This window comes from Natrix helvetica, assembly GCF_964273705.1.
Source record: "Natrix helvetica genome assembly, chromosome: 1".
In the NCBI taxonomy this organism is placed as follows: Eukaryota; Metazoa; Chordata; class Lepidosauria; order Squamata; family Natricidae; genus Natrix; species Natrix helvetica.
Window position 1 is genome coordinate 32,052,035 of NC_138548.1, and position 27,212 is coordinate 32,079,246.

Consider the following 27,212-nt stretch of genomic DNA (forward strand, 5'->3'; position numbering starts at 1 on the left):
TTATAATCGCATGGTCAAAATGCTTTGCAACTGGCTCATATTTATGACAACTGCAGTGTCCCAGAGTCAGGTGACTACCTTTTGTGACCTTCTGAGAAGCAAAGTTAATAGGGAAACCAGATTCACTTAACAACCGTGTTACTAACTTAACAATTGTAGTGATTCACTTAACAATTATGACAAGGAAGCTTGTAAAATGGGGCAAAACTCACTTAACAAATGGTTCACTCAAGAGAAATTTTGAGCTCAATTGTGGTAATAAGTCAAGGACTACCTGTACCACTGAATGCACCCTCTCTGTTTCCATGCTTCCTTCTCTTCTTTGTAATAATTAAAACATGCAATAGGAATTTGTATCATTCTTTTAACCATAGTCATAACAAAGTTGAAAAAACACAATTGATATTAAAGATTAAATGTAAAAGCTCTCTTAAGTCAACCTCTAGGATGCTGTTTGCTTTCTAGCAAACCTAGGATTTCCTGGTGATTGCTCAAGTCCTGATCAGGTCAGACCCTTGCTTATCTTTTCTCAAATTACTCAAGGTCACCTGGGGACAGCTACATGCTGCGACATGAGAAAGAAAAGAGTATATTTACAACTCATTTTTCCAATCACAGGACTATATTTTTGGCTTGTAATAGAAAGTGCACCTGGAGAAGGAAGGTGATCTCAGCAAGAGCATCACAGTTTCCCAGGGAAGAGGCAGCACATTCCAGAGAGAAGCCCAAAAGAAGAGATAGCATAGTTCTGTACGGGATGAGGAAGGGAGGAAGAAGTTCAGGGTAGCCACAGGATATATCTAGAAGCCTAGGAGGTTATAGCTTTAGTCTAGCAAGATTCTATCTATAAAGCAGAGGTGGTATTCAGCCAGTTGTGACCGGTTCTAGCGAACCAGCAGTGGAAATTTTGAGTAGTTCGGAGAACAGGCAAATACCACATCTTGGGTTGGCCCTGCCCCCACCTATTTGCTGCCTCCCGAGTCCCAGCTGATCGGAGTCCTAGCTGATCAGCTGAGTCTTCTTCTGTTGCCCTGCACTGGAGAACGGAGCTGGAAAGCAGGTTAGTGGGGTGGGCAGGGAATGGGGATTTTGCAGTATCCTTGCCCTGGAGTGGGGAGGGAATGGGGATGTTGCAGTATCTTTCTGCTGCCACGCCCACCAAGCCACGCCCACAGAACCGGTAATAAAAAAATATTGAATCCCACCACTGCTATAAAGTGTAAGCGAATAAAGAATTGGACTCGATTGGATTTCACTGTGTAGTCTTTGGGCTTGGTCCTGACTGCATTCTTCTGTAGTGAACAATCACAGTTGTGATGCATCTTTAGGAGAAACAGGATATTGGAAACTGTTTCTTCTGTTTGTAGGGGACTGACTTCTACAGTTACTTGAAAAAACTTGCATTTATTTACAGCTGACTTTCCGGGTTTACTAAGTGGAGAAGATGGAATTCTTTCTTAATCCTTCTTCTTTAGGAGACGATACTGTATTTAAATCAATACTCTCATGGTTGCCAGACGAAGACTATGCCCAAAAACAATTGCTTTACTTTAGTATTTATTTCTAACGAACCAAATCTTCTGTGTCCCCTATTCTGATAGACATAAGAAGGCAAGATCCGCCTTTTGTTAAATTATAGACAAAGAAAGCCACAGGAAAGCATAATTCATTTTATTATAACCCAAGCAGTAGAATATCCCAATAAAACTATTACAACATCCCAGTAAAACTATTAGAATCCAACTATGGTATCTGAATTGGCCCTGGATGATGGAAGTGGGTAACACTGTGACAGTGATGGCAGACCTTTTTTTCCTCGGGTGCCAACAGCGCACACGTGTGTGCTGACACCCATAATGCAATGCCTCCCCAGACCCTGCCCCCCGGGCATGTGTGCGTGCCCCCCGTGCTTCTCCCCGCCCCCCACGCATGCATGTGCAACTCCCGTTTTGGTGCTAGCAGGCTTCTCTAAGCCTCCTGGGACAAAAACAGGGGGTGGCGGGCACCACACACCCCCACACCTCGTTTTTGGTCCCAGGAGGCTTCAGGGAGGCTTGCTACCACCAAAATGGAGGGCACGCCGCACCCCCCCATCCCCTGCACATGCGACCCCCTCACCCCCATGCATGCATGCGTGCCTCCCATCAAAGACCCTAAAATCAGTTGGCTGGCGGGAGATGTGCGTGCATGCGCAGTGGGGCTGACTTGGGCGACAGCTTGCATGCCCATAGAGATGGCTCCACATGCCACCTGTGGCACGTGTGCCATAGGTTTGTCATCGTGGCACTATGATTAGCTGTTTCTTTCCCTTCCTCCAGGGCAAGTTCCAGTCAGTATGGATGAAAGGGCAAAGTCTCTGCCTTCCGTTCAGCAAGGTCTGGTACTTTATCTGCTCCTTAACGCCTGCACGAAACCACCAGGAGACATCGTCTGGCAGCACAGGGCGAGATGCCATAAGTATGCTTATGGTGCTTAACTTTACCTCTTCACCCTGGCCACCAAAGGGATGTTGGAGGCCCTGCCTTAGTGTTTGAGTGGATTGAAAGCAACAGCTCAACATTGCAAAAGTGAGTGGTCATACGTCTAGGGGCCCCTGGTTCTGGGGACTTTCCATCTCTTGCTCTAGATGGGCCATACAAATTTGGTCCTACAAACTTGGTGGCAATTTGGACTCCTGGACTCACATTTTCTGTCTGAGGAACAGACAGAAGCTGTAGCTAGCAGGGCTTTTGCAAAACTCTGTGTTGTGTAACTTGTGCCCATTCCTTGACCAGGAAACTCTGCTTAAAGTCATTTTAGTTATAGAGAGTTTCATTGACTGGAGCTCCATACTTCAGGATCGCTAAAAACAATGCATCCACAAAATGAATCAGCTCTCTTTAAGTGCCATTATTTATTACACTAGTTTAAACACAACTCTTGACAGAATATTTTAAAACTTCATGCTACTTATATATGCGTCTTAGAAAATACCCCCTCTTTTAAGTTATATAACTTTGCCACAATAACATCTGAGGGAAAAGAGATAATTATATGGGCTGTACTATAATTATAGAAAACACGTTCTACTTTAAGAAATTATTCTGGCAAAATCACTAGAGAAATTCAGAGTTTTATAAGGCTGACAAATATAATTTGACTTTGGATGCCTCTAGCTTTAGAGGACAAATTTTGATACAATAACTGTAGACACCAAGCTGTGTCTTACAAACTGGATTCGCCGATGACTGGAAAACCAGGCACTAACATATGGAGCCTTCTTAATTCAGAAATAGGATTTTGAGTAACCATTCATTGTAAATTCTTCTTGGATAGATCAAAGGGAAATCATAACTTCTGGAGTGTGAGATTAGTCTCTTTGTTTCTAGTTTTTTCATTGTTTGGAAATATTACTGGGGTTTTCTTTTCAGGTTTAAGGGATCTGAATAAATTAACTGTGGTTGAGGAAAAAAATTCAATAGGGTTATTATTACTGCTATGGTCAGTTGGTTTTCAATTTAAATAGATGTTATATTGCAGCTGATTCTTGTTAGCAAATATTGGCAATCAAGAACTTGGTTAATTCTAAAATTGTTGACTTTGCTCTCTTGCGAAGGCATGAAGGAGAAATACTATTTCTACAAAAGCAAGTATCTGGGAAGTGTGATGGTATGTTTTTCAATAGCTGGTTTAAAATGTCTTGCATTTAAGATTTTCATTTAAGCTCTTAGGTACATTCCTCTCCAGAAAAAAAAGAATACAGGGAAAGAAAACATTTCCCCCCTCTGGATCAATTTACATGTACATGTTCTTCTCAATGAAATTAGACTTGCATTAAATTTGTGAATGGTCATCATAGAGAAAAAAAAGTCACATCACCTTGGATACAATAATTTTAATATTTGGTCATGTGGGAAGCTTTATCTCAAAATATACTTTATTCCTTATACTGTCTCCATCTTCCCTTAAACATTAATAGTATCCACAATGGTCTAGGAATCAGGATCTCTAGATAATTGACAGTCAAGCTGAAACTAAGTTAATCAAGTAAAAATAGCAAACGGGGAAAATATTTTTCTCAAACTTCCTTAAAACCCAAAACAAGTTACCCAGACTTAATCCACACAGAAAATAAGAGAGCTTGTATAGATAATAGAGTTAATTAAAACTGTATTCCAGAAGAACTGCAAGTTCACCAGAATAAACATCATAGACATGAACCTGCTCACACCCACATGCTTCAAGTGTCACCCTAAAATTACATTTCAATTTCAAGATGCCCATATGTTGACCACATCCTTGCTGTTGTCTTAATGTGGCTGTCATTATGTATACGTTTCTGCCTAGCGTCCAAGTGTAAATATTTACAGGCAGTTTCACTGCTAGTCCCTCTTCTAATAATTGTTTAATTTTAACATGGATTGAACAGCGGACTGCATTGTCTAAAACAGCAGGACACATATCAATCATAACTGTGCATAGGGACCTTCTATGATAGGTCAGACATCAAAGTATGTGTAAAACAGCAGAGAAATTAGGAGATCCAGGCAATTTAAACGGGTATAAAGATGTATTGCAAGCATCAGCTTTCTACAAGAATATGAACCACTAATGGTCAAAGCAATTTGGCAGTAGACAAGGAATTCAAGATGGGCTGGACTTAGATCTCTTGTGGGTACGAAGGGGCTCATGACTGGTGATGTGTTTAACCCCTCCCTCAAACTCAGTCTGGTCATCTCCTACAGTATGTTTGTAATGGTAGTTGGAGCATATAGTTGGTTTATATGTTAAATATTTATATCTAGGAATCCATGAAAGAAGAAATTAGAGGCAGCAGAAAATATATGAAAGTATGCCCAAACTCTAAGGGATTTCCTGGGCTTTACGCAAAGGCTACAATGTATTAAAACAGTAAAATTGTGTGTGTGTATTCATGTATCTACAAAGAGAGAGACTCTTATTTTCAACATTCATCAACTAGTTTCAGTTTTCAGTCTCTCTCAGCCAAACTTTTCTAACTCTTCCTCAGGTTTTGTTGAGAGACACAGAAATAAAGCTAACTTTGGGGGCATTTCTGCATAATAATGGCATAATATTGTAACCAAAACATTAGAAAATAAAAAAATTGTATTAGGAACAAACATTATCTGGGACCACATTTATAGCAGCCTTTCCAGAGCAATAATTTCTTGCATAAATTTTAAGCAAAACTAAAAAAAAAAGGTATGTGGTTTTCTTAAAAAATATTCTTGTGTATCTTTTCTTGTTCCCTAAATAACTTCAAAGAAAGTTCTCTAACGTTGTGCATCTAGGAGAACAGAAATTCTATACCTTGTTGATCAAGTGGCTGCCCAACAGGCAAGCATTGTCAGCCAATTCTGAGGGAGACCACATGTCACATTAGAGATTCATCACAGGTTTTGAAAGAGAGAGGGAAAGATCTACCAGGCTCAGAACCCCTGGCAAATCCTAGAAACACTCCAGGATTAAGCATTACAGATATAATTGGGGAAAGTCTGGAAAGCAAGCCAGAATTAGAGGCCAATAGATAAATTGCTAGTAGAGTAGAGTTCCAGAAGTAATCCTTAGGCATCAGCTGCTACCCATCAAACCATTTAGAAGGATGCTTCTTGTGAAGAGTGATCTGTTTTGAATGGGAGGAAAGGAAAAAGGCCTATGGCTCAGGCAAAAAGCTCTCTTTTTGACCTGCTCCTTGCTGCTTCTCCCAGCTCAAAATCCCATTGAAAGTCTTGGTTCACAGATATTTATTTATGTTTCACATTTCTGAACAGCCCATCTCCCTCAAATAGGGGCTGTTGGCGGTATACAATAAAACTTCAAAATATAAAACAGTATATAATAAATTAAAATGTTAGAGTTAAAATTTTGACTTAAAATTTTTTAAATGTATAATTTTTTAAGGAGGCAAAAATAATAAACTCTTGTTAAAAATTGGCTAACAAAGGCAAAAGGAGGGCTCACATGATATTAACCAACCCCATGACTGTGTGTTTGAGCTTGAGATACTCTTGATGACTGATACCTGCCTGGACCTCTGAAACCTGACATCCATGCCTCTTCTCTCCATTGGGCACAAATGTGCCCGGTAACTTTTTTTATATGCTATATCCTATAACATTGCTTTTATCTCATCTCCACTAGTTTAAAGATAACCTCACAAGTTTCCATCTTAAAGTAGCTTTTTCCCTCTTCTCCCATCACGACTTTTGCTGTGAAATTATCAAATACATTGCTGTGGTTGATGAAACAATGAGGGTTTGGGATCTGCCCAGCTCCTGTAGGCCACAGTAGGCTGTTACAGAAACATGACATTGTGGGGAGATTTACAGAAGAAATGCTGGACATAAACAACTATGAGATGATAAGGAAGAAGATCACTAGAAAACAGCAGCTCAGTTTCAACTGGGAAAAATCCAGCAGGAAAACATTCAGATCATTCAAAGAAAATCTAAATTGATGAACTCTCCAATTAAATTGATACCATTAAGATGATACCATCCTAATGGCAGAAAGTGAAGAGGAACTAAAAAGACTCTTAATGTGGGTGAAGAAGGAGAGTGCAAAAGTTGGCTTGAAACTCAACATTAAAAAAACTAAGATCATGGCATCCAGCCCTCTCAATTCCTGGCAAATAGATGGGGAAGAGATGGAGGTAGTGACAGATTTTATTTTCCTGGGCTCCTAGACCACTGCAGATGGGGACTGTAGCCAAGAAATTAAAAGACGCTTGCTCCTGGAGAGGAAAGCTATGGCAAACCTAGACAGCATACTAAAAAGCAGAGACATCACCCTGCCAACAAAAGTACGTATAGTGAAGGCTATGGTTTTTCCAGTTGCAATGTATGGCTGTGAAAGTTGGACCATAAGAAAGGCTGAGCGTATTGAGGCCTTTTGAACTATGGTGCTGGAGAAAACTCCTGCAAGTCCCTTGGAATGCAAGGTGATCACACCGGTCAGTCCTAGAGGAGATCAACCCTGACTGCTTTTTAGAAGGTTATATCCTGAAGATGAAACTCAAATACTTTGGCCACCTAATGAGAAGGAAGGACTCACTGGAGAAGAGCCTAATGCTGGGAAAGATTGAGGGCAAAAGAAGCATGGAATGACAGAGAATGAGGTGGCTGGATGGAGTCACCAAAGCAGTAGGTGTGAGTTTAAATGGACTCCAGAGGATGGTAGAGGACAGGAAGGCCTGGAGGAATGTTGTCCATGGGGTCACAATGGGTCAGACATGACTTCACAATTAATAACAACCAACTAAATTCTAGTGCAGTTTCCAAAATTTTGTACTTCACCCCTAATCTGAGGAGAAACTTCCTGACAGTTAGAACAATTAATCAGTGGAACAGCTTGCCTCCAGAAGTTGTGAATGCCCCAACACTGGAAGTCTTTAAGAAGATGTTGGATAGCCATCTGTCTGAAACGGTATAGGGTTTCCTGCCTAGGCAGGGGGTTGGACTAGAAGACCTCCAAGGTCTCTTCCAACTCTACTATTGTATTGTATTGTATTGTAATAATCCTGATATTAGAAAGCACTGACCAAGAATAATAATAATAATAATAATAATAATAATAATAATAATAATAATAATAATAATAATAATAATAATAATAATAATTTATTTGATTAGCCGCAACCCTCTCCCGAAGGACTCGGGGCGGCGTACAATCAAAACAGATAAAATACAGATAAAGACAAACATACATACATAAAGAACAAAGACATATACATGTGCATGGAGGAGGTAGACTCATAAGTGAAAGACAGTTAAAAAACACAATTTAAAATTCCATTAAATAAAATTACTGAATTAAAAAACCCATCAGGAGCGTTATGAAGTTATGATTGAGCCAGGCCGGCTATTTGGAATAGGTGGGTCTTGAGCTTTACACGGAAGGAGCGGAGGTCAGTAGTGGTCCTAATATCCGGGGGGAGGTCATTCCACAGGGCTGGGCCCGCCACAGAGAAGGCTCTGCTCCTAGGCGCCGCCCCATGGCACTGTCTGGTGGACGGCACCTGGAGAAGTCCCTCTCTGTGCGAGCGGATGGGTCGTAGGGATGTATGGGGCAGAATACGATCCCGCAGGTAACTAGGTCCTGAGCCATGGAGCGCTTTAAAGATCGTAATCAAGACCTTGAAACGCACCCGATAGACCACAGGAAGCCAGTGCAGCTCGCGCAGGAGAGGTGTCACATGGGAGTACTTAGTACTCCCCATAATCACCCGCGCGGCCGCATTCTGGACCAACTGCAGTCTCCGAGTGCATTTCAAGGGAAGCCCCATGTAGAGAGCGTTACAGTAGTCCAGGCGAGACGTCACCAGCGCATGGGTGACTGTGCGTAGGGCGTCCCGGTCCAATAGGGGGCGCAATTGGCACACCAGGCGAACCTGGTGGAACGCCCCCCTGGCCACGGCTGTCACATGGTCATCCATGGACAGCCTGGCATCCAGGAGGACGCCCAAATTGCGCGCCCGCTCCACGGGGGCGAGTTGAATGCCCCCAATGGCCAGAGATGGAATTAACTGGTTGAACCGGGAGGCCGGAACCCACAGCCACTCCGTCTTGGAAGGGTTGAGCTTGAGTCGGTTGTCATCCATCCAGACCCGTACGGCTTCCACACACCGGGACATCACTTCGATGGCCTCGTTGGGGTGGTTCGGGGTGGAAATGTACAGCTGAGTATCATCAGCGTACAGATGATATCCCACCCCGAAACCACGGATGATCTCACCCAGCGGCTTCATGTATGTGTTGAACAGGAGTGGCGAGAGGACCGACCCCTGTGGCACCCCACAAGTAAGGGGGCTTAGGGTCGACCTCTTAAGAAGACTACGTAATCCTTGCTTTTTTGTTGTGTGTGCCTAGTGAGGTGCTTGTCACTCCCCTTTCTGATCACTGGTCACTACTTTTTTGTGGCCAGTCTGCATTGGACTAGAGAGGAGACTAGCCACCTGGCTTCTGCAGAAAGACTTCTCTGACCAGCATCTTCTGAAGCAATCAGTATTTTTATATACACTGGTTTAGTGCTCCTTTGAAAGAACATTAGACATCCTTTGCAATACAAGGCTAGCACTTTTTTGAGAAATAATCATGTACCGCAGTGTAAATTGGAACAAGAGCTGGGCTCTGCCAGTTGCTGTCATCAACAACGGCATTACAGGAATTCTGCTTGCTGCTTTTGCTGTCAAGGGATTTGTGCAATTGTAGTTTTACTGGTTTTATTATTTTTGGTTCTCTTCCAGCACTAGTTCAAGGCAGAGTTTGCTCATTCACTATTACCCCCCCTGTTTCATCTCAGACTCGTCCTATAATCTGAAAACCTGTCTATTTGGGGAACACCCGTGTTCCAAAATAGCAATTTGATAGGCATCAAAACCAGCCATTCTAAGCCCTCCCAGGTTCTTGCCCCTCCACCCTTTAAAAAAAAAAGATTGGTGGTTGTTTTTCTCCTGACAGGTGACAATTGTCGGGGGGGAAAATCAAGTGAGGGGAATCTAATAATGTCTCATACTAAAGCAGCAAGCACAGCCTCAGTCACTGGCCTCATTAGTGATGCTGAATAAATTCCCACCATGAAAAAAGCAGAGTTTATGCCAGTTTATTTTTCTGGATTGAGGGAAAGCACTTTAATTTATCTGTTGGGCTACATCCTGAGTATTATTACACCTAGGTACATTCTATCTATCTGTTTAATATACTGTAAATATGTACCTCAACAGTAAACATTGAGGTACTTCCTGTCAATGAACAAAATATGCCTTAAATATCTCCTTTAAATCTGAAAGATTATGTAATTTTATCTTTACAATCCTCAGCATTATGTTTGTTTTCTTTATGATTAAAATGGACTTTTATCCTCTCTCTGGTTTCCTCAAGGGGAAATGTTGTTCAGAACAATTCTATTTTGAGCAAATAAGCAAGGCGATTATATTTAGTAAAGAGTAAATCAATAATGTTACAAGGCGGAAGTGGTTTAAGAGATCTTCTCAGCTTCTGCAGTATTCCTGAATTAAAGATTTTTAACAGACAAATTCTTGATAAAAGATTTTCTTGATAAACAGATTGTTTATTCCACCTTACCCTACAATTTATGCATATTTTCTCCTTTTTGTACTTGATTTGTAATTACCCACTTATGATTGCAACCTGCAGAAAGAACAAATAGATTAAGTGATTGAATGTTGGAAATATTGGGATGGTGACTACATTCTGTGACTCTGTCCGATGTAATTTGCAAACTATGGTTTATGGCTCAGTTGCAGAGGTTTTCAAATTGTATTCTGCAGAATCCACCTGAATGTGATAGGATTCTGTAACAGATCCAGGATTTTTTTAAAAATCACTTGAACTTAGACAATTTTCTATCGCTAGAGCAGTATTTCTCAACCTTGGCAACTTTAAGATGTGTAGACCACCTCTAAGAATTCCCCAGCCAGGGATGGGATTCACCTTCACTGGAAGTTGAAGTCTACACACAGCTTAAAAGTTGCTAAGGTTAAAAAATACTCCCCTAGCTCAGAAGCTTACACAATATAAATATTACAATAGAACCTCCCAATTGAAAAAAACAAACAAACCCCGCAACCAGCCTGCCTTCCATTGCGGACCTGTGTGTAGCACAAACCAGAAAGAGGGCTGAGAAAATATGTACAAATCCCTCACATCCTGGACATAAACTGTTTCAACTCCTCCCCAGGACGCCGCTATAGGCTGTAGGAAGTTAGCTCCCACCCACTCCTCCTAGAAGAAATATTCTGGGAAATATTAAAAAGGCAGAATATTATATTTCCCTGGATAAGAAAAGGAGAAACATGTTTTTAAAGACAAAGCAGCTCCCTGCTGTTCCCTGCCTCCCCCCCCCTTCAGCTCCAGGATGATGGGATTTAAGACACGGTCCTCATGATAAGTTTAGCACTCTACCCATCTAGCAACAGAAATCACCACATGGCACTTGGGATACAAAGTTAGCTGAGACCCCTGCCCCCTGGGAGTCTGATAGCCAATGGCATACATTTCTTGTATAGAAACAGGAAACTCTAAGGTGGGGCCCAGAGAAGGCATAAAACCAGGGCACTCTCAGCATCTCTTCCTTTTTTTCCCTTCAAGATCTTCAAGGCATGTGATCCCCTTTTCCCCTAGGGCCTCAACCCATGTGGTCCTGTCCACCATTAAAACCATCTTTCCAAGCAGCCACCATGTTCCCAGTGTCTTTCTCCCCACTTGGAACTGAACCCAGAAGGACACTTCTTCCCACAAGGGCTTTGCATGCCATAACAATTGGACAGAGTTTTTTCCCCCTCATGTCATCACTCTCACAAACACCTAACTTCCACATTACTGTCTTTTGCCTAAAGACATTTACTCATGTAGTAAGAAGGAAGTTGACAACCCTATTTTGTATCACCCAAAAATAGTTATCAGCTTTTGCTGAATAGATGCAAACTCTGACAGGAAATAGTGGCGGAATGGTTAAATAGACTGGTTTTGGGTTCTGTAGCTTTCAATGTTCCCAGTAAGAGACTTGAGTATTAACAGAATGACTTAAAACCATCCTCTGCTGTCTCTACTTATTTCCTTCTCATTTCTTTTGCTGTTGATAGGAGATGCTAAGTGCGTTGATAATACAGCACTGTTGCATACATCTGTCCATTAGCACTGGTGGGACCATGCTGCTGGGTAAATATATCTGATCATATCAACCAGTTAGTTAATGGAATAGAAACGGAAAATAATTACTTTGTGGGCATTTATGTAACTATGATGGAAACAGGAAGTACTCTAATATTTCTTTACTTCTTACATTTTCATAATCCATTTAGTTTTACAAGCTTAGTAAAAAGCACAAAGATAACATTAAGTCTCCATTAAAACTCCTCAGAGTAAGTGGAGAAGGCTGATGAGTTCACTCAGTCAAACACCACTCTAGAGCATATTTTGCTCATTGAAATGTAGGCAAAATGCTTTCGGTTGAACTTGTTTTCTGAATGATGATGATCACATATACTAGCATATAAGCTATTCTTGAGCAGAGTCCACATCATTGTTTGGGATGGTACACATCCTCTTCACCACCTGTTTTCTTTGTTATCTTCTGGGAGGAGGCTTGATGGTATCTGAAGCAGAACATCTAGATTCAGTCACAGTTCTGTTCCATACAGCATCAACCTTGTGAACTCTCAAGTTTCCTCTTCCTGCTACGTATTCAAAATAGAACAGTGATTAGTGTGTGTGTGTGTGTGTGTGTGTGTGTGCGCGTGTGCGCGCATGTGCGCCGGTATCTATATCTATATCTATATCTATATCTATATCTATATCTATATCTATATCTATATCTATATCTATATCATCATCTATATCTATATCTATATCATCATCTATATCTATGTATGTATGTACCCTATTTCCTCCAAAATAAGACCTCCCTGGATAATAATCACAATCGGGTTTTTGAGCACGTGCACTAAAATAAGACCTCCCCCGAAAATAAGCCGTCCCCAAAAATATTGCAACACAGCAGCAGCCATGTGGTGACCACGCTCGCCGCCTCCTGCACCTCAAAAATAATAAGAACCTCTCCAAAAATGAGGCCAAGTGCTTATTTCAGGGGGTCAAAAGAAAATAAGACCCTGTCTTATTTTCAGGGAAACATGGTATGTATGTATATAGCATGTGTTATGTATGTGTTTGGGTAGTTATACTTTCTCTTGAGAGCAGGCAATATAATTTCATTTTTAAGATGGACCAGTGCGCTCACAATTAAAAAAAAAGACAATAAAAATGATCTTACCTTACTTTACCTTACCTTACCTTATTCAACATTTTTGTATCAATTGAACATCCAATACAGTCTATCTGAGTTGCAAAGTAACAACACCCATAAATTCCAAAGTAACATTAATAAAAAGTATGGGAGGAAACATGGAAGAAAAGTGAATGTGACCCATATCACTTCTTCATACAGAGTAACAACAACAGCGTTGTCATTTTCACTTTGTTGCTATGGTCAGGATGGCCAGTGAATTTAGAATAGTACAACTTAGTTTCACACAAGAATGAATCCTGCATTTATCCGTAACATGTTTCCGCGGAGGATGAAAGAAAGTTATCAAAAATCAAAAATCTCTTTGCACACATTTCTGTAACCATGGTCTATGCTTACTATCATAATAATCATTTGTTTATTGTTATTATAGGAAATGTTAAAATTTTTAGAATTGTTTTGTAATTTTATAGATAATAATACATTCCACTTCTATCAATGGTGGGTTCCAGCAGGCACTACTGCCAGTTCACCCTTGTGCGCATCGCCCCCCGTGTGCTTGCTGTGCGTGCATGCACAGTGCAATAAGAATTGTTCTGCGCTTGCGCAGAAGTGAAAAACAAGATGGTGCTGCCTATGGCGCCACCTGGAAAACCAGTTCGGGGATGTGGCAGGCCTGGATCGCTACTGGTTCCAGCAACCTAGGCCGCCAAACCGCAAATGGTTCGACCGAACCAGTCTGAATCAGTAGGAACCCACCACTGATTTCTATAGTTGCAAAGAAAAGTGTTCCCCTTTGTTTCTCTTTTCATATATAAATGTTAAATTTCCAAGAGACACAACTTCCCTCATTCCTGGTTGCCATTCTGGGAAGCTCCGGCTCATAATTTTGATAATCACTGCCAGACTGTAATTCTGACTAAGAGAGCACAATTATTTCTGTAGGCATTTTGGTCCGATTGGGTACCTGTTTCACAGAAATTGTGCACAAATTATCCAGGTAGATAATCTTGGTGGATAGTAGGAATTTCATTGCTGATCTGGCTAATGTTAAATGATTAATTCTGCTTCTTTAACAAACTGTTAAAATAGAAAACAAAGACATCTACTTTAATATTTTTTATAGTTTCAACAGGCATTTTGAAGATACAACCAACTAATAAACAGTTGCCCTTCTCCCTCCCCCTGCAATCTTTAGGTGTTTTTCAATAAGAAACAAAGGAAGTAAAATATTTTGTATTAAGTACAGGCTTACTGAATTATAGAAAATGATTTTTTTGACGTAAAAAAAATTGCAAGCACCCTGTGTAAGAAGTGTGTTTGATCAACTGTACCTTGACTATAAAGCAGTGGCCCATGCCAAGAGGGGGGGGATTTGATTTTAATGGGGGCAATTTGAACCTTGTTTAAACCAAGTTAATGGCTTTTTAGGCTTCCTCCACGTGAGTAGAGTTCACTTTTTGAGTAAAGTAAGAATTATATGTCATGGGGTGGGGGGCATCAGGATTTTAAAGATGCTTAGGTGTGGCATGGTCAAAATATGGTTGGTAACCACTGCTCTAAAGTATTTTTTTTAAATGATAGGAAAGGACAGTGCAACTTCATGATGGTTCCTGCACTTTTTACACTTGTTCAAATCTAGCCTATTTGCTGCTTTCCCATCCTCTCTCAAGATATCACTGGAGGCATATAAGACATAGTTTTGTAACCTAACATCCAAGTTTACACTATTGCATTTATACCTTTGACTGGTATAAATAAATTGGAAATTGGAAAGAAATACCCAGTTTGATAACTTTGGGTATTATAGTGCGCTCTCTCTCTCTCCCTCCCTCCCTCCCTCCCTCCCTCTCTGTTTTTGTGTTTGTGTGTGCGCTCACACTTGCACATGCATATACAAACACTTTTCCATATAAAAAAGAAAATTGATAACTCCTAAGATTTCAGTTTCTCTCTCGTTTTTTATAATAAAAGCCCTTTCTTTCTTTCTTTCTTTCTTTCTTTCTTTCTCTTTCTTTCTTTCTTTCTTTCTTCTCTTTCTTCTTTCTTTCCTTCTTTCTTTCTTTCTTTCTTTCTTTCTTTCCTTCTTTCTTCCTTCTTTCCTTCTATGCCAAATCTAAATATGGATAATAAAATGTGTTGAACCAATAAGTACAATGGGGAACGACTAAAGATCCTAGCTACATATAGTATTGTAAGGAGTAATAGGATAGATTTTGTTTCCAGACATTTAAAAGATGAGACAGTTACTCCAGTAAATGTATCATGTCTTCCCTGGCAAATACAATCTCACATGTATCTCAAACTCCTCCCCTCCCCAATCCTGCAAATTACCCTTGGGTTTGTCAATATTTTCTTTTTCTCCTTGTTGTTTATACATTCATTTTTTCTTCTTTTAACCATAGTTGGACGAATCTTTCTAGGAGTATCTATAATCATTTTCTCCATAAACCACACAGATCTCATTTATTACAATTAAATTCAACTACTACAAAGAAGAATACACATTAATGCAGGAGAATCACCAAAGAAAAATAGTACATTGTCTCTTGGTCTACTAGTATTGAATTGCAGCATTGGTGTGTTCTGGCACCCGCTACTGCTGGTTCGCTCGGGGTCGTGCCACATGCGTGCACTTCATGCGTGCTGCATGCACATTCACAGTACAACGAAAATTGCTCTGCGCATGCACAGAAGCCAAAAACAAGATGCCGCCACCTGTGCCGCCGCTGGGAGAATCAGTTCGGGGGCATTGCTGCCAGTTCCAGTGACCCACACCGCCAAGCTACTACCAGTTCAGCTGAACCGATAGGAACCCACCAGTGAATTGTAGATAGAGATGGCCATCCTGGTAATATTGCAGTTTGCTATTGAATCTGAATTAAAGGATCATTTGGTGTTTCAGTGAACAATAATGTTTTTGTTGTTAGTGGTAAATGAAACTCTCTTCAACAGGAGGAATGGCAAAAGACGGTAGGTATGATTTAAGCCCTGCACTAGTATTTTTACTTCAACAACTCAGTGTTGTAGTAATTACATAATAGATAAGGATGCATAAAAGATGAAAACAAATTAAAATTATATTCTGGTACCCAGTATTAATCAGGCAAACATTATTTCTTAACATCATTAAACCTGGGTATTTCACTGAAAATGAAGAATGTTGTTTGGCTCCCTCCAAACCTCACCATTTAGGAGTCACAAAGCAAAAACCAAGGATTACTTGTTTAACTCATTAGGAGTGATCTTTTTACTGCCAAAAAAGTAATTTGAAGCACTTTGCTACTTGGCATTTCTGCCAGATAGAAGACAGGAAAGGTATTTTCTGTTCTCGCTCAGACAGCAAAATATTTTTCTGCCAGGCCTTGCTTGTGCCTGAATCTGAGAAGCTACTATTTCTATTCTCATTTCTGAAGAAAATTTGGAAATGCCTTTAGGACAGAAAGTTGGTGCTAATGAACATCAGATACACATATTGAAGGTCAGTAATGATCTCAGGTGATGGGTGGCATTTTATGGCCATTGGGAATGGTACAGGCACAAAACACTAAATGGATGAAGATGAGATATATGTGGCCACTGTAGAAATAACTCTTAATTATTCAGAGTCTTTGGGGGAAGTTACTCTATTGAACCTGTTTTAAAGCAATTTAAATGTATATATTTAAAATTGATGAGCCTTTACACTCAAGAGATTTCTAATGTAGTGTAGTCTTTACTGTTCCACTTCTTCACCAAAGCTTTTGAATCCCCCACCCCAGGGAAATAAGTCTGCCCTCTTTATTATTGGTTTCAAGAGAAGACATGTTGATTCTAGACTGCTCAGGGGATTATGCTGAGCTCTAAAATACTTTTATTGCTTGCTGTTCATTAAGCTTGTATTTCACACTTTTCACCTTATTGGGTGTTTATTAGAGCTATCAGATCACACAAGCAAAAAGTAAGACCACCACTACTAAGGAACCAGAGAACTAAAATTTTCTTTATATCTCCTCAGGACTTCCATTGGCCCATATGTGTTTGTGTACAAACATCTGGTTTCTTCTCTGTAAACTGATCTTTGGAGGTTGCACATCATGAAAGATGGACCACTACACTATACAGGTGAAACTCGAAAAATTAGAATATCGTGAAAAAGTTCATTTATTTCAGGAATGCAACTTAAAAGGTGAAACTAATATATGAGATAGACTCATTACATGCAAAGCAAGATAGTTCAAGCTGTTATTTGTCATAATTGTGATGATTATGGCTTACAGCTCATGAAAACCCCAAATCCACAATCTCAGAAAATTAGAATATTGTGAAAAGGTGCAATATTCTAGGCTCAAAGTGTCCCACTCTAATCAGCTAATTAAGCCATAACTCCTGCAAAGGGTTCCTGAGCCTTTAAATGGCTCTCAGTCTGGTTCAGTAGGAATCACAATCATGGGAAAGACTGCTGACCTGACAGTTGTGCAGAAAACCATCATTGACACCCTCCATAAGGAGGGAAAGCCTCAAAAGGTAATTGCAAAAGAAGTTGGATGTTCCCAAAGTGCTGTATCAAAGCGCATTCATAGAAAGTTATGTGGAAGGAGAAAGTGTGGAAGAAAAAGGTGCACAAGCAGCAGGGATGACCGCAGCCTGGAGAGGATTGTCAGGAAAAAGCCATTCAAATGTGTTGGGGACTTTCACAAGGAGTGGACTGAGGCTGGAGTCAGTGCATCAAGAGCTACCGCACACAGACGGATCCTGGACATGGGCTTCAAATGTCATATTCCTCTTGTCAAGCCGCTCCTTAACAACAAACAACGTCAGAAGCGTCTTACCTGAGCTAAAGAAAAACAGACCTGGTCGGTTGCTCAGTAGTCCAAAGTCCTCTTTTCTGATGAGAGCAACTTTTGCATCTCATTTGGAAACCAAGGACCCAGAGTATGGAGGAAGAATGGAGAGGCACACACTGCAAAATGCTTGAAGTCCAGTGTGAAGTTTCCACAGTCTGCGTTGATTTGGGGAGCCATGTCATCGCTGGTGTTGGTCTACTGTGCTTCATTAAGTCCAGTGTCAATGCAGCCATCTACCAGGAGATTTTGGAGCACTTCATGCTTCCTTCCACAGCCGAGCTTTATGGGGATGCTGACTTCATTTTCCAGCAGGACCGGGCACCAGCCCACACTGCCAAAAGCACCAAAACCTGGTTCAATGACCATGGGATTACTGTGCTTGATTGGCCAGCAAACTCACCTGACCTGAACCCCATAGAGAATCTATCGGGCATTGCCAAGAGAAAGATGAGAGACATGAGACCGAACAATGCAGAAGAGCTGAAGGCCGCTATTGAAGCATCGTGGTCTTCCATAACACATCAGCAGTGCCACAGGCTGATAGCTTCCATGCCACGCCGCATTGAGGCAGTAATTGCTGCAAAAGGGGCCCAAACCAAGTACTGAGTACATATGCATGCTTATACTTTTCAGAGGTCCAATATTGTTCTATGTACAATCCTTGTTTTATTGATTGCATGTAATATTCTAATTTTCTGAGATGGTGGATTTGGGGTTTTCATGAGCTGTAAGCCATAATCATCACAATTATGACAAATCACAGCTTGAACTATCTTGCTTTGCATGTAATGAGTCTACCTCATATATCAGTTTCACCTTTTAAGTTGCATTACTGAAATAAATGAACTTTTGCACCATATTCTAATTTTTCGAGTTTCACCTGTATATTACTGTAAAAACTTAGTAACTGTACAAGCAAAAATAGTATCCTAGATTCATAGGAGTGGAAAGTATTGTAGACATTATCTAGTGTAATCCCCTAATTATGTGCAGGATCACTACACTGTCTTGAACAGATTATCACTCAACCTCTGCTTGAAGTCCTCCAGTTGAAGAAAACATATTCTACTTTGTGTAGTACCTTATTCCACTTCCTGGCAATTTGTGCAGTGAGTTCCTCCTTTGGAGAAATAATGGATAAAAGTACTATGTGAGAACCTTTCAGATATTTGAAGGCTGCTATCATGATGATGATTATCATCATCATGATATTATCCATTTTGCCATGTCTGACACTTGGCAACTAGGCCTCGGTTACAACTGTTCTTCATTGGGTTTACTTTTACCATCTTGACAGACCTCCTCTAAACTCATTCAAATTTGTTACTGCCTTTTTTTCTTACTTTAGTACCCAGAACTGGACACAATCCTCAGGCCTGGCCAGATCAGAGTAGAGCAAAATAACTATTTCATGGGATCTGTGTTCTTTTTAGCACATGCATCACACTATTAACTCATGCTCCAATAGTTAAATAAAGGTATCCAACTCCCTTTCACCAGCACCCCTGCCAATCCAACCTTTCCCTAGCCTATAAATGTGCTTTTAATTTTCCTATCCTAATGAAGAACTTTACATTTCTTCCTATTAAATTCCATCCTATTCCTTTCAACCACTGCTGACTTGTATAAATCTTTTCAAATATTTTTTAATCTATAGTGTTAGTCATGCCTCCTACCTTAGTATCATTTTCAAACTTTGCAAGTGTCTCTTCATCTCTCTCATTCAAGTAACTAACAAAAATGCTGAACCACACAGGACCTATGACCGAGCCTGTGGCATTCCACTCAATACTTATATCCAAGTTGAAGTGGAGACATTCAGAGCAATCTGTGGGTGGGATCCATCAGCTAACTGTGAGGCCATTTAAAATGACATCATCCAACATATATTTGTCATCCAACATTCTATAAATATCATGAGACTCTCTACTAAAGGCTTTTCTGAGATCCAGGTGCATTATGTTTATTGCATTCCCTAATCTACTAAGCTAATAATATTGTGAAAGAGAGAATGTTAGACTGCTGTATTTTGTCTGCAGCAAACTCATGCTGGTTCCCACTAATTGCAGAATGCCTATCCAAGTTCCCACAAACATGTTGTTTAGACATTAGGCTGACAAACAAATGCCTAAGGCTTAATTGGTGCTACAGTATACACCCAATCCCTTGGTCAAAAGGAATGATATTTACATTTTCAATGCACAATGACTTAGTTCATAGAATAAATTAAGGCACCCGAAGCAAAGCATATTTTGATTCGGTATCGGGTAAGAATTCACTAATAGAATTTATTCAAACTAGCAGCTCGTATAAATGGACTTTTTAAAAAAACAGTTTCCAAAGAATGAAAATACCTGTATACAAGTATTGTGTTTCTTTAAAAATTACCATCCCTGAATAAAATGTTGAAGTGCAGATGGTATAATGGGTAACATGACACAGAGAAAATTATCTTGCATCTCTGTGTTGCTGGCAGAGAATCTCTGGAAATTGCATGACCAGTCTGACACTGCTTTTTATTGTTTTTGTCTCTCATTTCGAATAAACAAATGCTCACTGTGGTGGGAGGAGGGAAGAAAAAAAAAGAGAGAAAATGAATCTATGCTTGAAATTTCCATTTTCTAAAAAAAAAAGGGATCAGATATCTTTTAGGAGCAGGGATGTGGCATTGTCTGCTTCAGTGGTGAAATTCAATTTTTTTTTACTAGTGGTTCTGTGGGCATGGCTTGGTGGGTGTGGCAGGGAAAGGATGCTGCAAAATCTCCATTCCCTCCCCACTCCTGGGGGAAGGATATTGCAAAATCTCCATTCCACCCCACTCTGTGGCAAGCCAGAGGTGATATTTTCCGGTTCCCCAAACTACTCAAAATTTCTGCTACTTGTTCTACAGAACCTGTCAGAACCTGCTGAATTTCACGCCTGGTCTGCTACATTTTTATGTTTTATTAGGCAAATGCATTTTTTATTAATTCTGTAACAGCTACAGTATATGGAAGGAATAGATGTCAGTTCCTCAACATTTCATAGAATTTTAACTAAAATTTAAGAACAGTGCACAGTCCAATAAATCAAGTCACATATTAATTACATTTGTGTGGCGATACCTGCTCCACAAAAGCTCCTGATAGGCAATTATATTATGGGGTACATTAATACACATAGCATGGGAAAATACTCCCATATACATAGCATGGGACATTCAAGCAAATAGGCTGTCACTAACTTTCAATTATTTTACTATTAATGATGGACACCTACAAAAGGTTTCTCTGAGGGAGAGATCAGAAAATTATTTATTTTATTTAAAAGAACTGTATGGCGGTCCATTTTAGAAAACAATACACCCAAGTGTTGTCAAGAACATCAAACTACTGTATTACATATACCTGCACAAAAAGCGGTTGAAATTCACAAACATCCCAACTTCAACAAGAAAGAAGAAAGTCTGAAGGTTAACAAAGTCCTTCACCACACCAAGATCCTGCCCCACAGCAGAAGCAGCCAGAATCCTTCCCCAAAAATGAGCAAATGAGAAACATGCCTGGACAAGAAGACAACCAGGACTCATCTGTTCAGACTAATCAACAAGAATTCCACACAACAAACTAATCAGGAATCAGCATTCCAAGAATGACCAATCAGAAGCTGGCATGGAACCAACACGATCAGAATAACCTTTAAGGATTAGGCACAAACAAAGAACCAATTAATTACCAACCTACACCAATTGGAAATCATCTCAGAAATCAGGACACCGGGCTACAAAGGCAGGAGCCCAATCAATTCTTGCTCAGTTGCCAGTGATCTATATATAGCAGACCACCTTGCCTCTGAAAATGTCGGGCACAGGTGCTGCAGAAATGTTGGGAAATATATTGTCCAGACCATAATCAATAACCCTGAAGCCCAACACTGCCCAAATTTATCATGGTCTTTACTTTTGTACTGAGGGTGAATTTTTCTCATATGAACATACACAGGAGAAAGTTGTTCAGATAGATTTTAGATATAAAATTGCAACTTAGGGAAATCCTGTTTCACAGACAAAATTATCAAAACATAGGCATTAGGACTTTATTTTTTTTCTAAAAAAAATCTAATTTTAAAAATTAAACATGATTAAAATCTCATGAATGAGCCAGCTCATGCAAGTTTTAGGGTGAAATTGTATGTTTGATCATTTTATATTCTTTAAAATTAATATTTTAAAAAATGTGGAGGGAGATTCCTGCAACACTAAATAAAATCATGAAATGCTGCTTAGGGCTAAAGGGTATGCCTATTTTCGAGCAATGAGATCTGCTCTTGAAATAAATGCACAGTTGAAACAATATTAATCAGAGTGAACACATGCTGTTTTAACTGGAATACACATTTAATCCATTCCAAGCAAATTTTCCTGCAACGTTTCTAAACAACTCACATAATTATGGATTTATGTAATTCCAGAGATGTAATATCAGACATACATCTTCAAGCTTTCAATTGTAGACTGAGGAAAACGTCTGGAAAATATTAAAATATTTTCTAGTGTTTCACATCTGTTCATTAATACTGTCACACTTAAGAATTACCAAGAAATATAATATTAAAAATCATATAGTATGAGATCTTGGACCTGCTGAGCCAGTACTCTAAAAACAAGCAATAGCCCCACTGACAACAAACTCCCTGCTTACTGACTGGAGCAAATATATTTTTTATAATTTCACATCTTATTTTAGTGATTCTGCATTCCCCTTGAGAAGGTTATTTTAAAAATAAAGGTAGATTTCTTCATAATTCTGGATATGGTCTGTAACAAAAAAAAATCAGTTACTTGGCTAGGAAAAAGGGAAGCTGATGAGGGAAATCTCTCATCAAAATACTGAGAATATTATACATAGGCAGTACCTCATTGTTCTTTATTAATCTTGAAAAGGTAAACAAAATTAGATTTAATAAATGTTTGGATGAGTAGGGTAAAATCTCATGGGACTTTAAAATCCAGGACTTGAATTATTAACTTTTCACCTGTCTTTGACTGTGAATCTAATTGTAGATTTTCCATATAATAGTAATAATATTTCCATTTGTCCATTTGTCAATTACAAAGGCCACACTGCTTGGATCCTCAATACATTACAACATCCTAGGTTCTTGGGAAGGACTCAATGTGTATAAAGGCTATTTGAACTAATGCAATAAATTTGAACTAATGCAATAAAGGCCCAACACCAGCTAAACAACTGGCAGCTGTAATGTTACATTGTTGTGTGCCTAACAACAACAGCAACAACAAGACCAGTCTCAATGTGGCTGACTATCCAACATCGTCAACTCATCTTCAAGACTAGGGATTGAAATAGAGATCTACAATGACTGCCCCCCCCAGATTAATTGATCCCAATCAATGTTCTTACAAAACTATTAAACATCTATTGATGCCCAGCCACTTACTGAACTCCTTTCGACACCCAGTCATTGATCATTCCCTTGGATAATTCCATCAACCCTTGGAGGGTTGGTACTGATGACTGTGGGGGAAAGAGTTTAACCAGGGCCTTTAAACTAGAAATTCCTGCATGTAATCTAGGTGCTCTGGCCTTGGGATACAGCTCTGCATGGAATATTTATGAAAATATTTATGAAAATAAATATTATAAAATATTTATGAAAAAGGATAAGTCCTCCATAAACATAATGGAGGCAGAGCAAGGGACATGATGAAGTTGCAACTGATGGTGAAGCCAGACTCTTCAACAATGAGCTTTTCAGAGTGAGAAAAATGTATTATAATGCTACAGTCAACTTAAACGTCAAAGCAAAAGAGTAAAAGTATATTGCCAACTTAGTTTTGCATGATTACTAAATTTGCTCTAAAAAAATTCTCAGCATATATTATTTATTTTGCAAAGTTATATTCTGCTTTAAATGTGAACCATAATAAAATCCTCACAGTGTCTTAACCAGATAAATGTGAAGCAATAATAATAAACACTGGCTTGTAAAAGCTATACAACTCTGATCCTAAATTACTAAGCAACAATTGCTAAATTATTGTAATCATCATCAGCTCTGTAATGGAATAATTTACTTTACTAGAGCTGCAGTATGAAAGAAACTTTACTTTTAAACAGTACTACATTTATTGATGCATAATTTCAAACTATAATGCTCAGAGCAATATCTATTACTTTAAAAAATGGTTTAATGTTTGAAATACTACCATCACTCTTTGCTTATGTCGTCATGTATACATGCAAGTATGTAAGGACATGATTTTATAAAATGATAGAAATTACCTTTCTATCATTTTATAATACCAAACATCAATAAATGGTTCATATCATGAGATAACTCACATATGAAATACTTTCAAAAAGCAGTTTAAAAAAATGTTTGTTTACAAAGATGAACATTTCTCCAGAGACTAAACACATTTATTTAAATTTATTATCTGTGCAACTCCAATGGGTTCTGGACTTACAATAGAAATTATAGTTTTGTTACATACTACATTTGAGTATGGAACAAATAGGTTTATTCTATTCCTCCAAATACAGGCAAGTATTGATACATTCTGATGGTACTAGGAAAAAATGGAATGCATGTTTTAAATGCTAGAGGCCTAGAAATCACAGCAATAAATAACATCCCAATCTTCTGTAAACATATAACCATATGGCTCGGTAAGAGAGAAATACAACAAACAAACTATGATGCTGTAGTAGACTTTTTAAAAAGACACTGATTTAAATAAAAGCAATGAAATGATTACTCCTGTATCTCCAGTTTTCAGATTTAGTTCATATATAATAAAGAATTTTCTAAACAAATTGCTTTGAAGAAGCAATGTCCAAAAGAATCGAAAGATAAGTCTCTTTTAAGTGCTTTCCTTAGAATCCATTTAGAAAGTTTTAATCAGAGGGATGAAAGCAATCATTTTGGGATGAAAGGTAGTTGTGTTAATCTGTTGCAGCACAAATAGCAAAGAGCCTTGTGCCAAAAACATGTTTATTAGTCTTTAAAGTACTGCAAGACCTTGTAACATTTTAAAGCATTAAAAAAAATTGTAGAGATTGAGGCTGAGATTACAAAACCACCTCCCCTAGTTTCTATGAGCTTGTAGGCTTTGATAGTATCAGGTTTCCTGATGCAAGGGAATATTCATTAGATATTTGGAGCTTTTTTCTCTGACCTTTCCATCCCCAACCCTCTAGCAATTAGCTTTCCATGAAATCCATCTAAAGGTCTCTTTTGTCTTTAATATACGTGTCACCTCCCCTTCCTCTTCATTGCAGAATCTCATTTCTAATTAGAGGTTCCGAAACAACATATTTTTTTTAAAAAAAGAAATCTGTACTCAAAGCAAATTAATTTGGCCTCTTACATGGCCATTCATCTCATCTAACAGCTGAATATCTCTCCACATCCGTGCATAGGTTTTACTACACAATTATATTCAGAATAAGCACAAAGAATGGATGAAAAGAGAAAATCATTTTTTATAAAATCATGTTGTGGGCTTCTTCCCCAATGTGTAGATACTCAGCACAACATAGCTAGTTGTGCATTTCCATCACGGTTAAGCATTCTTTGCAGAATGAGGTCAGGGAGAGAAAAACTCAGCCCATGAATATAGTTCCTAAGGTAGTAAATATATATTGCATTGCCTGACTGGGTCCTATCATTTCTCCCAGCCACTCCCACTGCTCAACTTGCTTCACACAAGTTCAGTACTGCAAGATTGCATAAGGGACATAAACCATTTCTTGGCAGGTGAAAATTAAAAACACAACAAGAAACATTTAAGGCACAAAGTATCTTTTGGTTAAAGACAACTCTGTTACTATGAAAAATGTCGAGAAAATCTTTAAATTTTAAATTACAGATTTGGAGGAGGGCCATCTGCAACATCCCAAAGAGAAGTAGATACCAAGAGTTTATTTGCAGTCTATAGAAATCTAGCACACACAGTCAACCATGTCAAAGAGAAAAGAATTAAACATAAAAATCATTTGAGCAAAGGGAAAGTAGCCATATCCTAGGGGAACAAAAAGTACACCACTCAGTACAAGCCAGTTCTCTCAAATAAAGCTCAACACATTTAAACTAGATTTAAATAAAACATAAATTATACATTGACGTCTCAGAAATGCCTTCTATCCATTCACAGAACACTCAACAGCGGACAACTGAGTGAATGTTAATGTTTCCAACTAAAACATTACACCTGATAATGCACTGAAAATCCGTATTAAAGGCTAAAATGCATGGTTATGAATTCTAAGGAGCGCTATGGAACTTTGGAAGGAAACCAAATTTCCTCTCCATCTCTTTCCGAGGCTCCTATTCTGCGCCGCCCTTAGCGTTGGAAATGGGCGCAGGATACGTACAGCTCTTTGTTTAGCATCTTTCGGTACCTCGCCTTTTACCTGTGGATGCAGTTGCCATGGCAACGGGCGGAGGTTGCTCGGCGGCTCTGAATGCCGCTGCCGGCGGTGCCTGAGCGCCTTCGCCTTCCCAGCGCCTTGGAGACGCTCCGGCTGTACTGTCATCTTCCGCACCGTCACCAGCCCGATGCTCCTCGGAGCTCTGGAGATCCGGCGGCGGCGACGACATTCTAGCTAGGTCGCAGGGCGGATTAGCTCAGCCGTCAAAACCGGAGGATGCGGAGTGGGGAGGGAAAAGAAGAGAGGAAAGAAGGCGGCGGCAAGGGCGGCCGCCGGGGCGTGCGTTCGTGTGACTGCTGGCAGCTACTGCAGGAGCCGCTCTGGGAAGACTGGGCGGCTGCCTGGAGAAGAGACGGCTGCTTGAGCAGTACTCTTACGGCTGTGCCTCCGCCGCCAGCGCCTTTTACGCAGGTGCACCTTGGGCGTTGAGTTGGAGTCTCCAGCCGTTGCGTCACCCGCTGGCTGGCATATCACAGAGCAGGGAAAGAGCTGCTTGCCCCTTTAAACTCTGCCCCGTTTAACTGCTTCGTCTCAGTGGCAGGAGGCCTAGACGGGTTCCTTTTTGAGTGCTGAAACAAAAAACGAAAACAAACCCCGGATGGACGATCTGGCTTTGTGAAAGGTTCCGCCATGCATTGCCACAACCCTCAATGCACTATGCTGACAGAGATACTTCAAGCTTGTTTTTTGATACTTGGTCACGCGTGCATATTTATCCACTCATACAGCTAAACTCCTGATTATTGGATATTTAAAACCCTTTTTTAAAAATGGGCTTTAACATATTCTGTTGTACTGGGACTGGATTTTAAAACAGAAAGTTGCAGAGAGGAATAGAAAAGGTAGTACACTGTACACTGGCTACCAGGTTTTTCACATAGCTCCACCTCTTCACATTTTACTGAGCAGTTGAGCTCAAACACCCAGCCACTCCCAATTTGCAGGTTGTCTTTAAAAGTTTAATTAAAATGTAATATGTAGGGTTAAACATGTTTAATGTTTTATTATTATTTATGAAACACTCTCAAAGCAATTTGCATAAACTTACAACTTTAATTTTTTATAACAATTTCAAACCAGATAGGAAATAATGCATTTTTTTTTAAAAAAAAAGAAAACTTATGGATTTGTAAACCATTCCTCATAGGTAGGATACAGAATGGTGCCTGGGAGATCTATCTAGCCCAGG

General features: G+C 39.5%; 1 protein-coding gene across 2 annotated transcripts in view; it reads right to left on the reverse strand.

Annotated features, from left to right (window-relative positions):
- The window catches only part of RTN1 (reticulon 1), a 117,568-nt gene extending 91,063 nt beyond the window's left edge, over positions 1–26,505 (reverse strand). Inside the window, exon 1 of one of the 2 annotated variants that reach the window (XM_081936993.1) lies at positions 26,006–26,505. In XM_081936993.1, the coding sequence (XP_081793119.1) occupies positions 26,006–26,192 (187 nt within the window). In that variant the 5' untranslated portion in view covers positions 26,193–26,505. The remainder of the gene's footprint in view (positions 1–26,005) is intronic. The other variant, XM_081936994.1, reaches the window with a different exon arrangement.
- Between the last annotated feature and the right edge of the window lie 707 nt (positions 26,506–27,212).